At 37.1% G+C, this 16,566-nt stretch overlaps 1 protein-coding gene across 2 annotated transcripts; it reads left to right on the top strand.

Moving 5' to 3' along the window:
• Positions 1–58: 58 nt before the first annotated feature.
• Positions 59–16,549, top strand: shld2 (shieldin complex subunit 2). 2 transcript variants are annotated; one of them, XM_026933372.3, is made up of 9 exons: positions 59–188; positions 6,075–7,281; positions 8,168–8,275; positions 8,469–8,663; positions 9,743–9,889; positions 11,360–11,566; positions 11,647–11,884; positions 12,959–13,074; positions 13,247–16,549. In XM_026933372.3, exons 2-9 carry the CDS (start codon positions 6,132–6,134, stop codon positions 13,444–13,446), a joined length of 2,361 nt encoding a protein of 786 aa, XP_026789173.3. In that variant the 5' UTR covers positions 59–188; positions 6,075–6,131; the 3' UTR covers positions 13,447–16,549. The 2 variants fall into 2 exon arrangements, with proteins under 2 accessions (XP_026789173.3, XP_053088853.1); XM_053232878.1 differs by lacking the exons at positions 59–188; positions 9,743–9,889 and having other exon boundaries at positions 5,646–7,281.
• Positions 16,550–16,566: the final 17 nt, after the last annotated feature.

Here is a 16,566-nt window from a genome sequence, read left to right as displayed (position 1 = left end):
GGGAGGTGCTCCCTAGGATTCCGTGTAAACAAAAAACCTCGAGAAATGGTCTGACCAAAAAAAAAATAAAAATAAAAAAACTATAGAAATAGTGGTAAAATGCTGCATTACTAAAGTTTCGTGTAATTAGGATGGATCACCATGACTTCCCCAGCAGCCCTCACTGCTCCACGCTGTCCCCTGCATGGGTGAGGCTTTAACTGTTACATCTTGTCATCAGTACTACATGATGGATGAAGATTCATTCAATAAATTAACAATAAAAAAAAAAGACACACACACTTTAATTCACATACTGTACATCAGCGCTCTGTATTACTCAGGGCTGGAGACACGGTCGCCCCGGCAACAGGCCACGCCCCTGTCAAAACCGCTTACATTTCAGTAATAAGTGATTATCATACTGCCATAATGCGTTACACTTAATGTTCCACTGAGAAAAAAACACCAAAAGCAGGAATAAATACCGGTTACACTCAGTTTTGTGCAGCAGCATGCTTAGACATGGGGTGTTCAAGAGCACAGTAAGCTGTAATAGGTTTGCAGAACCTGCTTTAATAGGTAAATAAATGAATAAATAATAAATGAATAGCCATATAACAGCATACTGTATCAGCTTCATAACTGCTCTGTTCTTTCATAAGGGGATTTGGTCAAAATACATGGCAGCACTTTAATAATGGTTTCAATCAGCATTTAAGAGGAACTCCCAGAAGTTTTAAGGTTTTAGATAAGTCATGGATCATTTATCAGCATTAGGGCAACTGTTTCAGGATGTGCAACTCCTTCATTTTGGTTAACAAGGCTCAGACAGCCTCGTCCTCTCCCTGTGTTCGGTTTAGTACAGCTCTTAATAACAAGTTTAACTTCTCAGTCTCCCTGGACCCATCAGTGGATCCAGACTTACATCACTCTTGTAACTTATACACTGTCAGGTTTTGAAAATCCTATATTTGTGCACTTTTACTTAAATGGATTAAAATTGGAAAATCTAATCATTTAATAGGTATATGTGAATTGAGAGATTTTTTTTTATTAAATGTTTAGTGAATTGAGAAATGTTAGAAATGACTGTATTATTAGAACAATATAGATATAATGTAATCAAAAAAGGCCAAAATTTGTCACTCTAATTAAGTACTTTTAATTTTACAGTTAATACTAGGACTGTCTATGAGTCTTTTATCTAGCACTCATTTAGAGTCCCATTAGGAATTGACCATGACCAGTTAATAGTTCCACAAAGATTAAGGTTTCATTAGTTAATTACTATTCTGTACCTTTCTGTTTGGTCAGTGGAAATAATAGTGATTAGACCGTAATTAAACATAAGAAACTCCACGTGTTCAAAACCACAAGTGTAACTCTCCTATTAGTTTCACTGTAGTTACTGATTCATTTATAGTTTTTACTGAATGATTTGCTTTAAGATAAATAAATGAATAATAAGCTGTGACTTTAAGGTGTTCAGTTTCTGTGTAGGTTTTTCAGTAAATATGAACATATTGTATAATTCTCAAACATGTCATTGTCAAATTAGTCACTGAAATTGTAAAAACTTAAGACTTAAACATTGTCTTAAATTATTAAATATAAAAGACTTAAAACTTGGGACTTAAATAATTCCAATACAAAACATTACAGTTCTGATGATTCCACCTGGCCATACCTGTCGACAGACTAATTAGGTTTTTACCCACCAGTTTAGTCCAGAAGCTGTTGCAGACAACAGAAAATATTACCGATCATTTCATCTTTATAGCTTAAGCAGCTTTCATTTAAGCTTTTAAATATTGTAGTCTTCAACAAGCAAGAAAATATTATGGAAATGGTATGAAAATGTTATGTAAACAGAAAGGGCATGAGAATCCACAAGGGCACTTGCCACACGTGAACCTTCAGCTAGGAAGAATTGTGGAACTGACTTTCAAGCCTTTGGAATCCACTCGTTTGAAAAATATACCATATATCAATGACGTTATACAACATTATATCATATACCACAGCATTGCTGAATTCGTGAATCAAATTGGTCAGAAGGTGTTGCTTATTTTTTTATAACAGCAGCTCAGACAGTAGTGCTGGCTGCAAGACAAATCACAGGTTTATATTAATGCGCTCGTTCTAATGTGCGCTCAGTGTTTCAATAGCAATGGCGAATTCACAAGTGGACGGTCCACATAATAAAAGCTTAATAATAAAAAGTACTGTTATTTAACAAGGGAAAACTTATAATTGTTGATATGGTGACGTATTCTGTATGAGACTTACATTTTGGAAGGAGTCTCCAGTGTCAGTGCTTTGTAACAGTCGGAAGTATAGCTGTTTGTTTACGTTTTCTGGAGTGGGAAAGTCTAAGGATATTTTGTGATTTCTCTGTGACAATGTTCTTATCTTTAAGAGAAAGTACAGGAAAAACCGTTTATAGTTGCATAGCAACTAACTAACGTTTATAGCAGCTAACTAAGGTTTGTCGTATTTTTATGCTTCCTCGCTATTCTGTCCTGGCTGTCTGAAAGTAAACCAGGCAGTGAGCGTCTATCCGACCTTTCGCCAGGAGGCCACAGAGGACTGCGTGTTTTTTGCTCAGCACATGTGTTTGAGTCATGTGCTGTATAGCTGCCAATTTAAAAAAAAAAAAATAAACAGCCACTGAAGTCAAATACGTTCAGTTCAATTGCCTTAAATTGTGCAAGAAACTAAGAGCAAATCAACATTTGGAATGAGTCTCTGCGTCTCAACAACATCTCCTTAGCATTCACAGCTGTCATTCATATAATATCGAACCTACCTTAACAGTAATAAGGTACTGTCATTTTGCAGATTTGTGATAAATCATTGAAAGTATGGGAGAGACACACAGCCGGGCTGTCCTGCGTAGAAAGGTTACATTTCTATAACCTCTTTGAGTGAAATAGTCTATGGTTAGTTGTAATAAAAGACAAAAAAATGAAGTGGAGGGAATGTGTGGAAAAGAAAATATAATTATAAAATATAAAATATAATAATATAGCTACAGAGCACTGTCCTGAGCAGGACACCAGGGGTTGGCAGTGCCAGATCTGAGAGCACCGTAAACAGTGTCCAGCACTGAGCAGTGCCATCTGGACAGTTAATGACATCACAAATTAGATTTGATGTGATTTTGAAGTGATCTTTATCATTGTCCAGTCTCTAGTATGTAACTCTTTCATCTCTTGGGGGAAAATAATTATTTTGTTTGCATGAACTAGACATGTTTACTCGATAAATAGAGCAAAATGCTATGGTCTCAGTGGCCTTCTGCAACTTAACTTCCTAAAGTCACATGTGAGATCCTGTGAAACATGTGTTTTTCTACCGGGCTAACTGTGTCTGCACACTGTCTCTCCTCCCTCTTCCACCCCCATGCAGTAAATCATCTGCACACTCAGAGTAATGCCGCTCTGTTCTGTTATTGGCTCACATGCAGCCAACACCCACTGCCTGGTTGGTCACATTATGGCAAGTTACACTTTTCCTTTTCACTAAATGGAAACAACATGTACAAGAATGTGTTTGGTAAAAGTTACCAGCTGTGGGGTTCTAGAGTACCTTTCACAGATGAAAATAAACTGTTGTTCTAAATCTGTAGGTTAATTCTGCACTCTTCACCCTTTGGTCTGTTTTGAATGCATGTGAATGTACAGTACTGTGCAAAAGTCTTAGGCACCCTATTTTTTTTACCTACAAACTTTGTTATAGATTTTTATTTTATGACTCCTACATTATTGATTCAGTACAAAAACATTTTAGATTTCCAAACATTAGTTTTCCAGCACAAAATTAAATGTTACAGAAAAATTGTTTGTATGTCAGTGAAGAAAGCAACATATTACGTAAGCGTCCACGTTTCAGACAATAAACATAATGAAGGCTGCTGGGTTTTGCTGCAAAAATAAGAAGCAAGTGTGACAGTCAAAGTGACCAGAAGAACTGTGGCTGCTTCTGCAAGATGCTCAGTAACACTTACAGCTCATTTCCTTATAAAACTGCACACATTGTACCTAATTTTTAGTGGGTCGTCACACCAAATACTCTCTTTGTTTCATTAATTACTGCACTTTATAGTATAATTTTTTTTAATGTAGAAACATTTAATTACATTATTTTTGAAGGCATCTTTGCTCTACAGCATTTCTTTGCATGTGCCTAAGACTTTTACTTTTACAGTACTGTATAACAATAGACTAAAAAGATTTTTTTTTGTATTATTACAAACATCTAAAGGTAACACAGGAGCAACAGTGTGAGGTTTCTGTTTCAACTGATAATGCAACAAACATCATTAACAGCATATGCTCTTGAATTTTTTTTTTTAAAGGGTTTTACTGACATTGTTGCTCTACAACCAAAGGGGTATGGAATATACTGCAGTACTTAACGTGTGCCTGATCATGCCAGAACAGGCTCAGATAGTAAACACATTTTAATCAATTATCTTTCAACCCTTCCAAAACACAGTCAGCTCATTGCTATAATGACCAACTGGTAGCTACTAATAATAGTGTCCTTGTGTTATCAGTCACATGCTCACGCATCATGGATATGGCGAAAAAGGCAGCTGACGTTGTCATTTCTTAACTGAGTAAGCAAATGTGCTGGGGAAGAACAAGATGCTAAAAAGCATGGGGGGCGTCATTTCTGTTTCTGCAACTTGTTGGTCCATCGTTCTCAAAATTAAGCCCATATATGTGTTGTTGGATTTACGAACTGCCACAGATGAGCAGAACAAATCACAACATCGGTAGGAGACTGTAAATTACACCAACGCATTATGAAGTAATTTGGATAATTAGATAATGTGTGCAGGAAACTAAGAGCACATCAGCATTTGGAATGAGTCTCTGAGTCTCAAGAACATCTCATTAGTATTCACAGCTATCAGTCATATAATATCAAATCTACTTTAACAGTAATATGGTCTTGTCATTTTGCAGATTTCTGATCAATCATTGAAAGTGTGGGACGGACACACAATCGGGCTGTCCTACAACCGTAACCTCCCCTCCAAAATACAATCAGCTCATTTATTTGCTGTCCAATGACCGACTGTTGATAATAACGTCCTCGTGTTATCAGTTGCATGCTCATATATTGAGCAGAACATGATGCAAAAAGCAAAGGGAGGCATAACTTCTGTTGGCCCGGATTAAACCTGTGTATGTGTTTCTGGATCTATGACCTGCCCAAACGAGCAGAGCAAACCACAATATCAATAAGAGGAGACTATAAATTACTTGACTGCATCGTGAAGTAAATCCGATAATTAGGCAAGCTAAGAAAGTCTTTTTTTCATTAATATTGGTATTCATGCTGTTTGTGTTATGATGTTTAAAGGGCATAATGTACTTTTGTAAGCCCCAGAGTTCTGAGCAAGATGTTTTTTTGTGTGGTTGCGCACATTGTGAAGCTTAACACATCAGAAATGTGCAGTTGACTCCTCCAATCCTCCCACACTGAAATGTCATAGATGCAGTCCCTAATTATAATACAGTGATCATAACTACAGTATTGGCCCTAGATCTACGTCAGCATTTAACACTGCAGTATTACGTGAAGTGCTTGGAACGCTTGGAATGGGGCCTTTTCCCTTCTTTGGTGTTCCAGGACGTTGCGCTGATCTATTGTAATATGTTGGCTATATTGTTATTCAAATAAACATCTAAGCTATGTATTTCATTTTTATTTGGGTATATTCATCTCTGTCTAATGTATATCAATCATGTGTCTTATCTATCATAAACAGAATCTCATGTTAATAGTCCTATTAGTAGTACTTATTGTCAGTCTTATGTTTGAGATACTGTATGTAATATAATTCATAAAATAGTCACTTTTATAAACTTTATAAATCTTCTACCCTTCTAAGCAGACTTTTCTGCTTTTTTAATTCCTAGTATATGTCATAAGCCTAGTCCAAGTCTAAGAATAGATTTTCATTTCAGAAGCCGAGACGCAAGCCTCGCCTTAATTTCTCTCTGAAAAAAAAAAAAGTAGTCAGGTAATTTGGTTTGTTGGCAGCCTTTTAAAGATATGATTTTCTTTTCCATCAGAGGACTATTCCCCTGCTATTCTTAAGAAGAAGTTGAAAGATGTGAAAGAACACTAGTATGGCAGATAAACTGAAGGTCCATGTGTTTTTGGGTGCACCCAATCCCCAATCACTGTCTGAGGAGGATAAAAGTTCCTTGGATAAAAGTTCCAATCAGTGGAGGACTTTAGAGTTTAGTTGGAATCAAGGAAGGCTAATGCCCAGGAAGGAAGTGGGTGAGGGCCAGATACATAGTCATGTTGCTGCAGAGGCCATTAGTAGCCGGAACACAACCACTGATCATGAGAAGCATGGTGTTTCAGGTTCTCATGAGGGTAACATGACAGTGTCTGAAGATGATATTACACCCTCGATTAGCCAGTCCTCTCTGGCCAAGCAAGCACTACCTGAAGAGGATGACATGAGTCCCGGACTGGTTACTGAGTATCTAGATAGCTGCTTCCCCTCCCCACAAGCAGACTCAAGATCTGACTCTGAGCCAAGTCCAGCCATGTCTGCAAAGACAGAATATCTAATCACCTGGACAAAGACACAAGGATTGCTCCTGAAACCTGGAGTTATTAGGGAGCAGGGCTCTGCCTCAGTCAGCACACTTGGATCTCCCCAAACGCCACCAAAACAAACCCCTTCAGCCTCTTTGGACTCTCCAGAGCTCTACAGCCCAGAGGTCAGTCCAGGAGATAGAGGCCTGGGAGGAACGCTGCAAGGGTCAGTAGAACTTTATGAGAGTCTGAGCCAAAGGCTGCAGGAAGGAGGTGTGATTTTGTTGCGCACACCTGATGGTCTTCTGTGCTCTCAGGCCAGTGCATTGGAGCAGGAGGACTATGAATTCCATTTTGGCTCCCCGAACAAATCCGTAGAAGCCTCACCTACTCCCAGCACCTCAAAACGCGCTAAGCTCTCTTCAGCTACAGCTCGGAGGCAGCAGGGAACTGGACAAAAAAACATCCTCCTACTTCATGGTCCAACCACACTGCTCTCCAGGTGCATCAGTCACGGAGTGAGTTACTCCATTTTGGTTGCTGTGGTGCACCCGTGCCACGTGAAAGAGATCAGTGTGAAGTCTGGAGCATCAACTGGATCCAGTGTTCCGCTGGCTACGGTGATCGTCACTGACCAATCAGGAGTGGAGATGAAGGTGGTGCTGTGGAGGGCAGCAGCGTTCTGGGCGCTGACCGTCTATCCAGGAGACATATTGCTCATCACAGGTGAGGTGTACCTAACGATTAAAGAAAAATATTTTCTGACAGTGTAGTATAAGTCTATAATCTGATATCTTTTTACAACACTACAATATTTTGTTAAAATTAAGATGTTAAGAAATAGATTTTTGAAAGAAGAAAAATTATCAGCTAATAAGAAAACTTGGCTTGATAAGACTGTATGAGTAAGGTCATCATTTTTAAAAACAGTTATGTTCAGTTCTGCACATCTTCCTTAAAAGTCAACTCACGAAGCATTTAAACATAGTTTTGATCGGGGTTGATTGGATGGAAGTGGAAAGACTTTCAGAGTTTTTAACTGCAATTGTAAGTCACCTCACATTTTAACTGTTAAATAATTATTTGTGGTAATATAGTTCTTTCACATAACTAATGATAATTATCATTAACTACAGTTGAGTTATAATTGAAGCCTGTATCTCAACAGTGTAAAATCTGGTTTATGTTTAAAAAAAAAAAAAAAAAAAAAGCTCTCAATTTTAACTACTGAAGTTTGTGATTACATTGTGTTAGTACAGATATTCTTCCTGTAGTTTTCATGGCTTTAAAAAAGCATGAGGTGGCGCTATTAACCATTCTCTTACGGTAACCACACAAAAAAAAAATTTAAATGCTAGCAAGATGTAGTTTCTTTTTGGCACAGAGAGGCTAAGTGAGCAGGTTTTATTTATTTATTTATTTATTTATTTATTTATTATTTTTCAGAGTTAAAGGTAAAGTTGACTAGGTTGTAAATGATTTTATGTGCAAAGTCCTCATTGTGTTTTTACCCCACTGGGTTCTCTCTAGTGAGGAAGGAGTTCAGGATTGACCTGCTCAATTTGCAGTCATGTAAAGTTGTGGTTTTCTCCACTCCCACTTGCTTTGACAGGTGTGACAGTGCATGTGGATAAATGGCGAGGAGAAACTGTACTACAGTCATCCTATATGAGTCAACTGCTGAACCTGGGCCAGGTCACTCAAGGCCATAACCCACAAGGTAACAGAGAATAACATGTTGACTAGAATGACAAGTAGCAAGTACTACACAATTATTGGGACAACACCAGTCTCTGTTCAACACCCCTTTCTCATTACTGCCTCTCCAATGAAATTGCATCAATTTCTGTAAATTTTCATGTTTTTGTTTTTCCTAATTTCTCCTGTGCATGTGATATTTCTGAACACTTCAGCTCCACAAAATGTAAATATTCACACACTGAGAGCTCTGTGTACTCATCTACATGAGAAGCACCCTCTGCTGGTGTCCCTGCCTCCTCGCACCGCTCAGAACCTGCAGTCAATCCCCTTCGTCCACCTCGGGTCTCTACGACCTGACACTCTGGTTCATGCACTGCTAAGAGTCAAACACACCAAGATGATATCAGGTAACTCCCTCTCCTCACATACACAAACATACAGTGTACATTATTACACTAATTCTACTGTACTTTCCAGCTCTCATAATTATGTGGATCTCGCAGGTTTCACCATGGAAATGATTTATTTCTGGCTTTGTTTTTCTTTCAAATTACAACACTTTGCAAATCTTGACCTTAGTATTATATCTTCAACTGGACAGTTGAAGACTGGAAAAAGACCAGGTGATTTTTTTTCTCGTCTTCAGCTGTCCAGTTTCAATGAGTCTGTGGCCCAGATTGCCTCAGATTCCTGTTCTTGACTGACAGGAGTGGGACCCAATGTGATTTTTTGCTGTTGTAGCCCATACACCTCAAGGTTTGATGTTTTGTGCATGCTGAGATGCTTTTCTGTTCACCACGGGTGTAAAGAGTGATTATATGAGTTACTATATCCTTCCTGGCAGCTCAAACCAATCTGGCCATTTTCCTCTGATCTTTCTTATCAACAAGGCGTTTCTACCCACAGAACTGTCACTCACTCAGTGTTTTTTGTTTTTCGTACCATTCTGTATAAACTCTAGAGACTGTGTGTGAAGTTCCCAGGGGATCAGCAGTTTCTGAAATACTCAAACCAGCCCATCTGGTACCAACAACCATGCCACAGTTAAAGTCATAATGATCACACTTTTTCTTCATTCTGATATTTGATGTGAACTTTAACTGAAGCTCTTGACCTGCATCTGCATGATTTTTTTGCATTGTGCTTTCAATGTTAATTTGAATTAACCTTAAAGTGTAGCCTTTGCTGAGCTAGAAGCTGGAATGTCAAAATATTACATCAGTGCTATATTGGCAATATATAATTGAAGGAATTTTTCATCTGGTGCCATCTTTAATCACAGAATGAATGGCAATACATCCTCAAGATACACTCAGGATACAAGTCCACTCTCTTTGGCTTAGTTCTGCTAGACACATGCTAAACTTCACATTTCTTATCGCATTCAGTACGTGTTAAAGGCAACTGCTAGGAGAAACTGAGAGTCAGAGTATAAAAACCACAGGAAAATTGTGAACTGTGGGTGTGTGTGTGTTTGCTGTTATAGAGTGGCGCAGTGAAGCCGAGGGTGTGTCCCGGACATGCAGTGTGCCCAAAGCTGTGTTAACCGTAGAACAGGGGGGCGACAGACAAGGAGCCGTTGTTCTATGGGGAACTGCTCTCACCTGGCTACAGCACATACACACCAACAAGGGTAAAGAGTGTGCTAAGGAGCTCTACTGAATTTCATTGTAGATACCAGGGGTGGGAATCTCCAGCAACCTCATAATGTAGTTTCATATTTATTCAGAGAGCGATAAAGTGATTTTGAACATTTCTATATGTATCAAGATTTTTTTTACTTTTATAGCACTGTCTGGTTTTGATTTTATTTATTTATTTATTTATTTATTAGAAACATTCAGAATTAATATCACTGTTCGATCTTTCATACTATTAATCCACATTCGAATGAAGATCTTTTAGCTGCCTAATATAAATCTAATGAAACATGTTACCTCATTTTTGGCTTAATGTCACTTGATGTAAATAAATGGCATATAATGGCATATAATTATTGCATTTTTAAAAAAAGTTTTTATGTTTTCTGATTAAATATATTTAAAAACACAACGGACTCTTCCCAGAAATGGTATTATATGTAAATAATAGTTTCAAACAGGACCTTATTAGTCAGACTGTGACTAAAAGTCAAGTGTCCTATGACTAAATGCCAAATCGACGTTGTATTTGGTATACGCGGGCTCCAGAATGCTCTATTTAGTGTAGAGAGCATATATAGTAAATACAAACACATTTGGGATTTAATCAACTGTGTGTACTATTCTTGCTTGAAGATGATATTTATATGGGCATGGAGACACCTAAGAATTGTATAAGTTGAACTAAATATCACCAACAGAAAAGCATTACTGTGTGTTGTAAATAAATAAAAATTCATCTGAAAGTTTAGAATAAATTCTAATATTGCCTTCTTGTGATTTTCTTTGCTTAGAAAATTTCCCCTTTTGCAGTTTATACAATTTAAACGTATAGTGTAGAGCTACTGCTAACATTTGTCTTCTGTGCTAATATAAAATTATAGGCTCGTGTATATGATTTCATTCAGAAGTACACTCCTGGGCAAAAAGAAAATGGGCCAAGCCCCAAATGGCAAAATATTAAGCTTTTAATGGTCTTAACAACAAATCATTGGTCAGGACATTAGCAAGAATTAAACAGATACACTCCTGAGACTTTCTGTGCCACCATTTGCTCATTTACTTTTCTCAGTAAAGTCTCAGTTGTTTAATTCTTGGTCATTTTCTGAAAAATGATTTGTTGTTAAGATCATTAGAAAATTAATATTCTGCCATTTTGGGCTTGGCCATTATTTTGCCCAGGAGTGTAATTTGAAGTAATCTAGCCTCTAATTTTTTATTTTCTATCAAACATAGTTGGTACAATTTGCTTAAAAATGCATAAGCTCATGTAAAAGTCTGATTAGTGTGAAATCATTCAAGGATATTTTAAATATTATTTTTAAATATGATAAATATTATCCCTCATGTCCCTCATGTCCCTTTCATTTTTTTCTTCTTGCTGCTTTTGTTTATTTTACATAAACTTTTCCACCATTCGCACACATTTACATAAAATATTTCATTTTTCATACCTCTTTCAGATGCAGTTTGGGAGTTCCGGCTGCTGCTGGTGAAACAGGATATGACTTCAGGCCTGCTAGAGCTTCACTCTACCCCATGGAGCTCATGCCAGCCTCTGCTCCCAAACAGCCCACGATACAAAGAGTTCTGCAGCACAGTCACTTCACACCGGGGCAGCAGCAGCTTTGAGATTGACCTACACACACTCCTGTCTCAGAAATACACAGGTGAAAGATATCTTCAAAGAACAAATATCAAAAACCATTCTTGAATGATTACTGATTGTTTTGGTGTCCTTATCCATTAGGTGACGTAGAGCTAAGAGTTCACATTGTAGCATTCCAGTTCCACAGCACTCCTTCCCAGGATGCAGTGCTGCTCATGGATGGAGAGACGCCTCTGGAAAGGATCCTGGACATTGTGTCTGGTGACATCACATTCACTGGATGTGGCCTGTGCTGTGCTGAGCTAGACACAGACGAGAATGGCATCTACAGACCGTGCTATCCATGTCTGCCTCATACTGGAGTACGCCGTTATTACAGGTAACACACTCAAACTCACTGATGTCTGGTTCTGTCCGACTGTTTATGCACATATCTAGCTAGCTGTCTGACTGTCTCTCTATCTGGCAGGCTACAGTTGTGTGCAAATGTTTTGCATCTTATTTATATCATCTTATATATATCTACCTATATTCTTTACTTACTTATATTCTTATATTTAAGTATATAAGTAAGTATATATTAATTTACTTATATATTTATACATTTACACACACACTCACTCACTTTCAGTCATCGTGGGTCCAGAGTATATCCCAGAAACAGTCAGCATGAGGCAGGAATACACCCTGGATGGAACACCATGCGCACACACGTTCACACACGTTCACACACGTTTACACCTAGGGGCAATTAAGCCAATCCACCTACATGCATGTTTTTTGGGAGGTGGGAGGAAACCAGCATGGACACTGCGAGAACATGCACAGGAACTCCACAGAGACAGAACTGGGGTTTGAGATAGCAACACTACCAGCTCCATGCCACTCTGTTCATTTACAAAAAGAAAAATTCAAAAATGAAATGTGAGTGTATCCTGCAACAAGGCAACAACCCAGAACCACCCAAATATTTTGAAATATTTCTGTCTCCAGAACTGATTTGAAGAAGGCAGTGTAGTATCACATTATCTGGTAGAGTTAGTACAGAAATGTGTTGTGGGGTTATACGGGGTCAAAAATTACATTTGAGAGAAACTTAAAAATGATCTCCTTAGAGGATATACAGTAAAAGAGGGTGGTGTCAGTAAATAAGACACAAGAGTAATTAAAGAATATTGGTATCATATACACAAAGGAAAATGCAAACTTTTAAACTAATATCATTTTATTTTTTTCACTACTAACATCTTAACACACACTAACATTTTTTTTCATCTGTAGAAATGAAATGTCTTTGTTTTCTTCATTTTATCCAAATAATACATGCTATAATACAAGAAAGATAGAAGGACCGTCGTATTAAATGTTAAAACCGCATTTCTTTTTTTTCTTTTTCCATCCTCTCTCATCAATGCCGTGAGAGTTTAAATAACAGCCACCCATGTGTTTCTAGGCCTGTAGTTCTGACTGTGAGAGAGCGACAGAGTCAGGTCTGTGTGCATGTTCCACCTACACTTGTGCAGAAGATCCTGCTTAACACTGCACCAGACAAGCTAAACAAGACTGTAGGTGAGGCTTCAAAAAAACCAACCAAATGAACCTTTTCCTGTTCTTCCACTTCCTCCTCCTCCCCTCCCCCTCCTTCTCCCCCTCCTTCTCCCCCTCCTACAGCATCTCTTCCATGTTCATATTAGTCACTGATCATTTAAAGTTTTTCCTCAATGCTACCTTTACCCCACAGCTCCTGTGTCAGAGGAGAGATTTGTTCAGATAGTGGCTAAGAGGATCCACTCCATCCTGTCCACTCCAAGGTCCATGTTTCATCTCACCATCCGCAGCCATTTTGACTGTGATGAAAACAGCATTCCTATCATACAGAATTTCTTGCTATTAGATTTTATTTCACAGGAAGCATCAAGCAATGAACATGTGCCCTTATAATTATGACTTGCCTTATGTACAAAATGTTTCTTTTCCAAATCAGACCTGGAATAATTGTAATATGTAAAAGCAATATGGATATAAATTATTTCTGTGTCTATGTAAGTATAATTTGCAAAATGAAATTTTGTAAAAGCACTGATTTACATATTGACCTGTATATATTTTACACTCACCATTTAGTACATTGATGATTGATTTTAACCAATAAAATAGCTCTGCATTTGCACTGTTTTAAACAATTCTTAAAATCTCTCAAATACATGAGTGTCTATTAGTCATAATTAGAATTCCTGTTCGGTGTCCTTCATTTCTGGAATATTGTCCCTGGCAAAGAATTTCACATTACTGTGTCAGAAAGGTGCAGTCTTTCTTTGTTAGTACCTACACTTGGGAAGCATGTCAACACTGAATATTGTTAAAAAAGAAGACAGAATTAGACTGTGATATCTGCATGTGGAGTGCATCAAAATATTATAATGAGCTTTTAATCTACATTCTATTGTAAAATACATTCTACAAGTAGAAGATGGATAGTGTGGGAAACAGTATATAAGGTTTAAAACACTGGTTAAAAAACACAGTTTTTTTCATGTTATACCACAGCACTGTTGTATTCTCAAATCTGATGGGTCAGAAGGTGATTGATTTTCTATAACAGCAGCTCTGACAGTAGTGCTGCCTGTAATTCACATTACTGGTTAATATTAATGTACTTATTGTAATACGTTACTCTTTCTATAACAACAAACCACTCACAGGGACTTGTATGACAGACACTCTACATAAACAGATTAAAAAAAAATGTGTAATTGTTGATATGATGAAGTTTTCTCTAAGGAGACATTTACTGAGCATTTTGGAAGGAGTCTCCAGTGCCAGCCCCTTATGACAGTCAGAGGTAAAGACGTTCCTTTGTTTTCTGACAGAGGAAAGACTTCAGAACAGAGGGATTTCCAGACGGACATACATTTTTTTTGTCTTACTAACTTAAAGAGAGAAAAACGAGGCTGGTGAGGGAACATCTGTTTATAGCTGATATAACGTAAGTGATAACAGGAAGTAACGGTTTGAGGATGTTCAACATTAAATGTAACTATAAATGGTTAAAAAGTATGATGTGTCATTCTTTAATAAATTAAAACAACTAATCAACTTTGGCATGGTAAAGGCATCACACTAAATGTTGTGTTTTATTCCTTACTCAATTCTACAGAAACACAGTTACTGATTAAAACCTTCACTGACTCGGGCAGAATTTGTATTTCCTCATCGTAAATGCGTTAAATGTTAGTCATCTGTCCATACTGTAGTGCTACTAGGAACAAACGGTGTGTGTGCTCTTATGGTTTGTTTGGCTGGTGGTCTGTATTGACTTCTTGATATTAAAAGGGATATACTGGGAGACAATTAGATAGAAAGTTGTGCAAAATATAGTTTTTATTTGGCTAAACTGTGTGTGTGTTAGTCTGTGAGTATGGATATGGAGCCTAAATCAGCATTGATAATCTTTAGCAAATTCACTTTTCCCCAACACTGCATACAGAAAGTAAAAAGTCTTGAAAAATAGCACTAACTTTGTCCTATCATTATTGATACACAAAAGTGTAGTCTATCAGTGTTACTGCTGCTCAATAATAGTGTTGAAATACTTTGACTATTACCACAGAGGTGCCATTTATAATGTGCCATTAAGATTTGTTTAGTATGTCTCTTATTGTAATCTAAGATCATTTCCTTAGTTTTGCTTCTATAAACCATGAGTTTGTCACCAACTATAAAATGAAACAATTTCCTCTTAGTATACAAGACCTTTGTCATCCTTCAAAGGTTGGTCAGTGAAACTTCATCGGAAACATTTGTCATGATGGGTGATATATCATTTGTATGAATGGTAAATATTAAGCGCCATTAATATTAATGTTAACAGCCACAGTACACAGTCCTGACGAACTCCAGTGCTGACATGAATCAAGGGAGACTGACCTAGGTTTGTGTGCATGTATGCTCGATTCAGTGAGAAAATGACTTATCCACAGAAGTAAGAAGCTTCTAATATAATTGGGGTGCGATTTTGTGTCCCACTGGTATTTAATTTAGAATTATGTATGTAAAGGTAAAAACATTTTAAACATAGGTAAAATGTTCTTGATAACAACCTGTGTGCATGTTTCAGATACATTTAAAACATTAACACATTAATAAAGCATTAAATACAAACATTAATAAACAGCACTTTTTTTGCCAGCATTTTGCCTGTCCAAGGCCACTATAACTACACACTATTATTTTGAATTATAATTATTAAAATACTTCAAAAATATTATTTTTGTGTTAATTCGTGAATCCATTTAACATCTCATCCTTTTCCATGAGTCATCCATCATCCTTAAGTTATAAAAAATGTACATTTTAGTGTCACATAACATTCACTCAGCCCTGCTAACTGAACACATTCACCCCTATGCAATATTTGGAAGACTCCACAAGTCACATGTTCAAGAGGAAGTTGCATCATCTGAATTTCCTGAAGCTGATGTGAAGAAGAAAATTAATTTCTTTCATTCCTTTTTCCTCATTACTTTTAATCACAGTGTGAGATTGACTGATGAGGTCAGGTTGAACGCACAACCCTGTTGTCCAAATGACAGATTTAATAAGTAAATTATTAATTAAAATAGAATAGAAAGATAAATCATTAAAATGTCCTAAATGTCTTCATGCCATTAGGGTGGGTGCTCTTATACCCATTTTGTATACTTGCTAATTCCACACTAAACCCTGTTACTTTCTGTCCTGTGATTAAACAGCAAAATGCAGTCATTTATAGAAAAAGGGATATTACTGCCTGAGGTGGATTAAAACATTTCCTAAACATTTTAAGAGTTATATACTATATAACCCATACTGTATTTATAAAAAGGCTGCCCAGTATGATTGTTCATTTTATTTAACAAGATAAAAAAAAAACACATCTCCTTTTTTGGCAAATATGCAAATTGAAAAGGCTACATAACATCCTCTATTTGTTAGTATAAATACATTTTTGTCGATTTACGGTTACTGACACGCTTAGTTTCACTCTTTCGCAAGTCTTAACACTCTGAACATTTGACACAC

The sequence above is a fragment of the Pangasianodon hypophthalmus genome, chromosome 3 (assembly GCF_027358585.1).
Source record: "Pangasianodon hypophthalmus isolate fPanHyp1 chromosome 3, fPanHyp1.pri, whole genome shotgun sequence".
Taxonomy (NCBI): domain Eukaryota; kingdom Metazoa; phylum Chordata; class Actinopteri; order Siluriformes; family Pangasiidae; genus Pangasianodon; species Pangasianodon hypophthalmus.
The sequence above is the reverse complement of the archived record's forward strand: the minus strand, read 5'-3'. Positions and strand labels throughout refer to the sequence as shown.

What these genes read in the sequence shown, in the direction of transcription:
- shld2 (XM_026933372.3), top strand. Translation starts at nt 6,132, where the DNA reads ATGGCAGATAAACTGAAGGTCCATGTGTTTTTGGGTGCACCCAATCCC. An exon ending in TCAAGGCCATAACCCACAAG is followed by an intron (nt 8,276 to 8,468) that starts GTAACAGAGAAT and finishes TGAACACTTCAG; the next exon opens with CTCCACAAAATGTAAATATT. An exon ending in CCTGTCTCAGAAATACACAG is followed by an intron (nt 11,567 to 11,646) that starts GTGAAAGATATC and finishes CTTATCCATTAG; the next exon opens with GTGACGTAGAGCTAAGAGTT.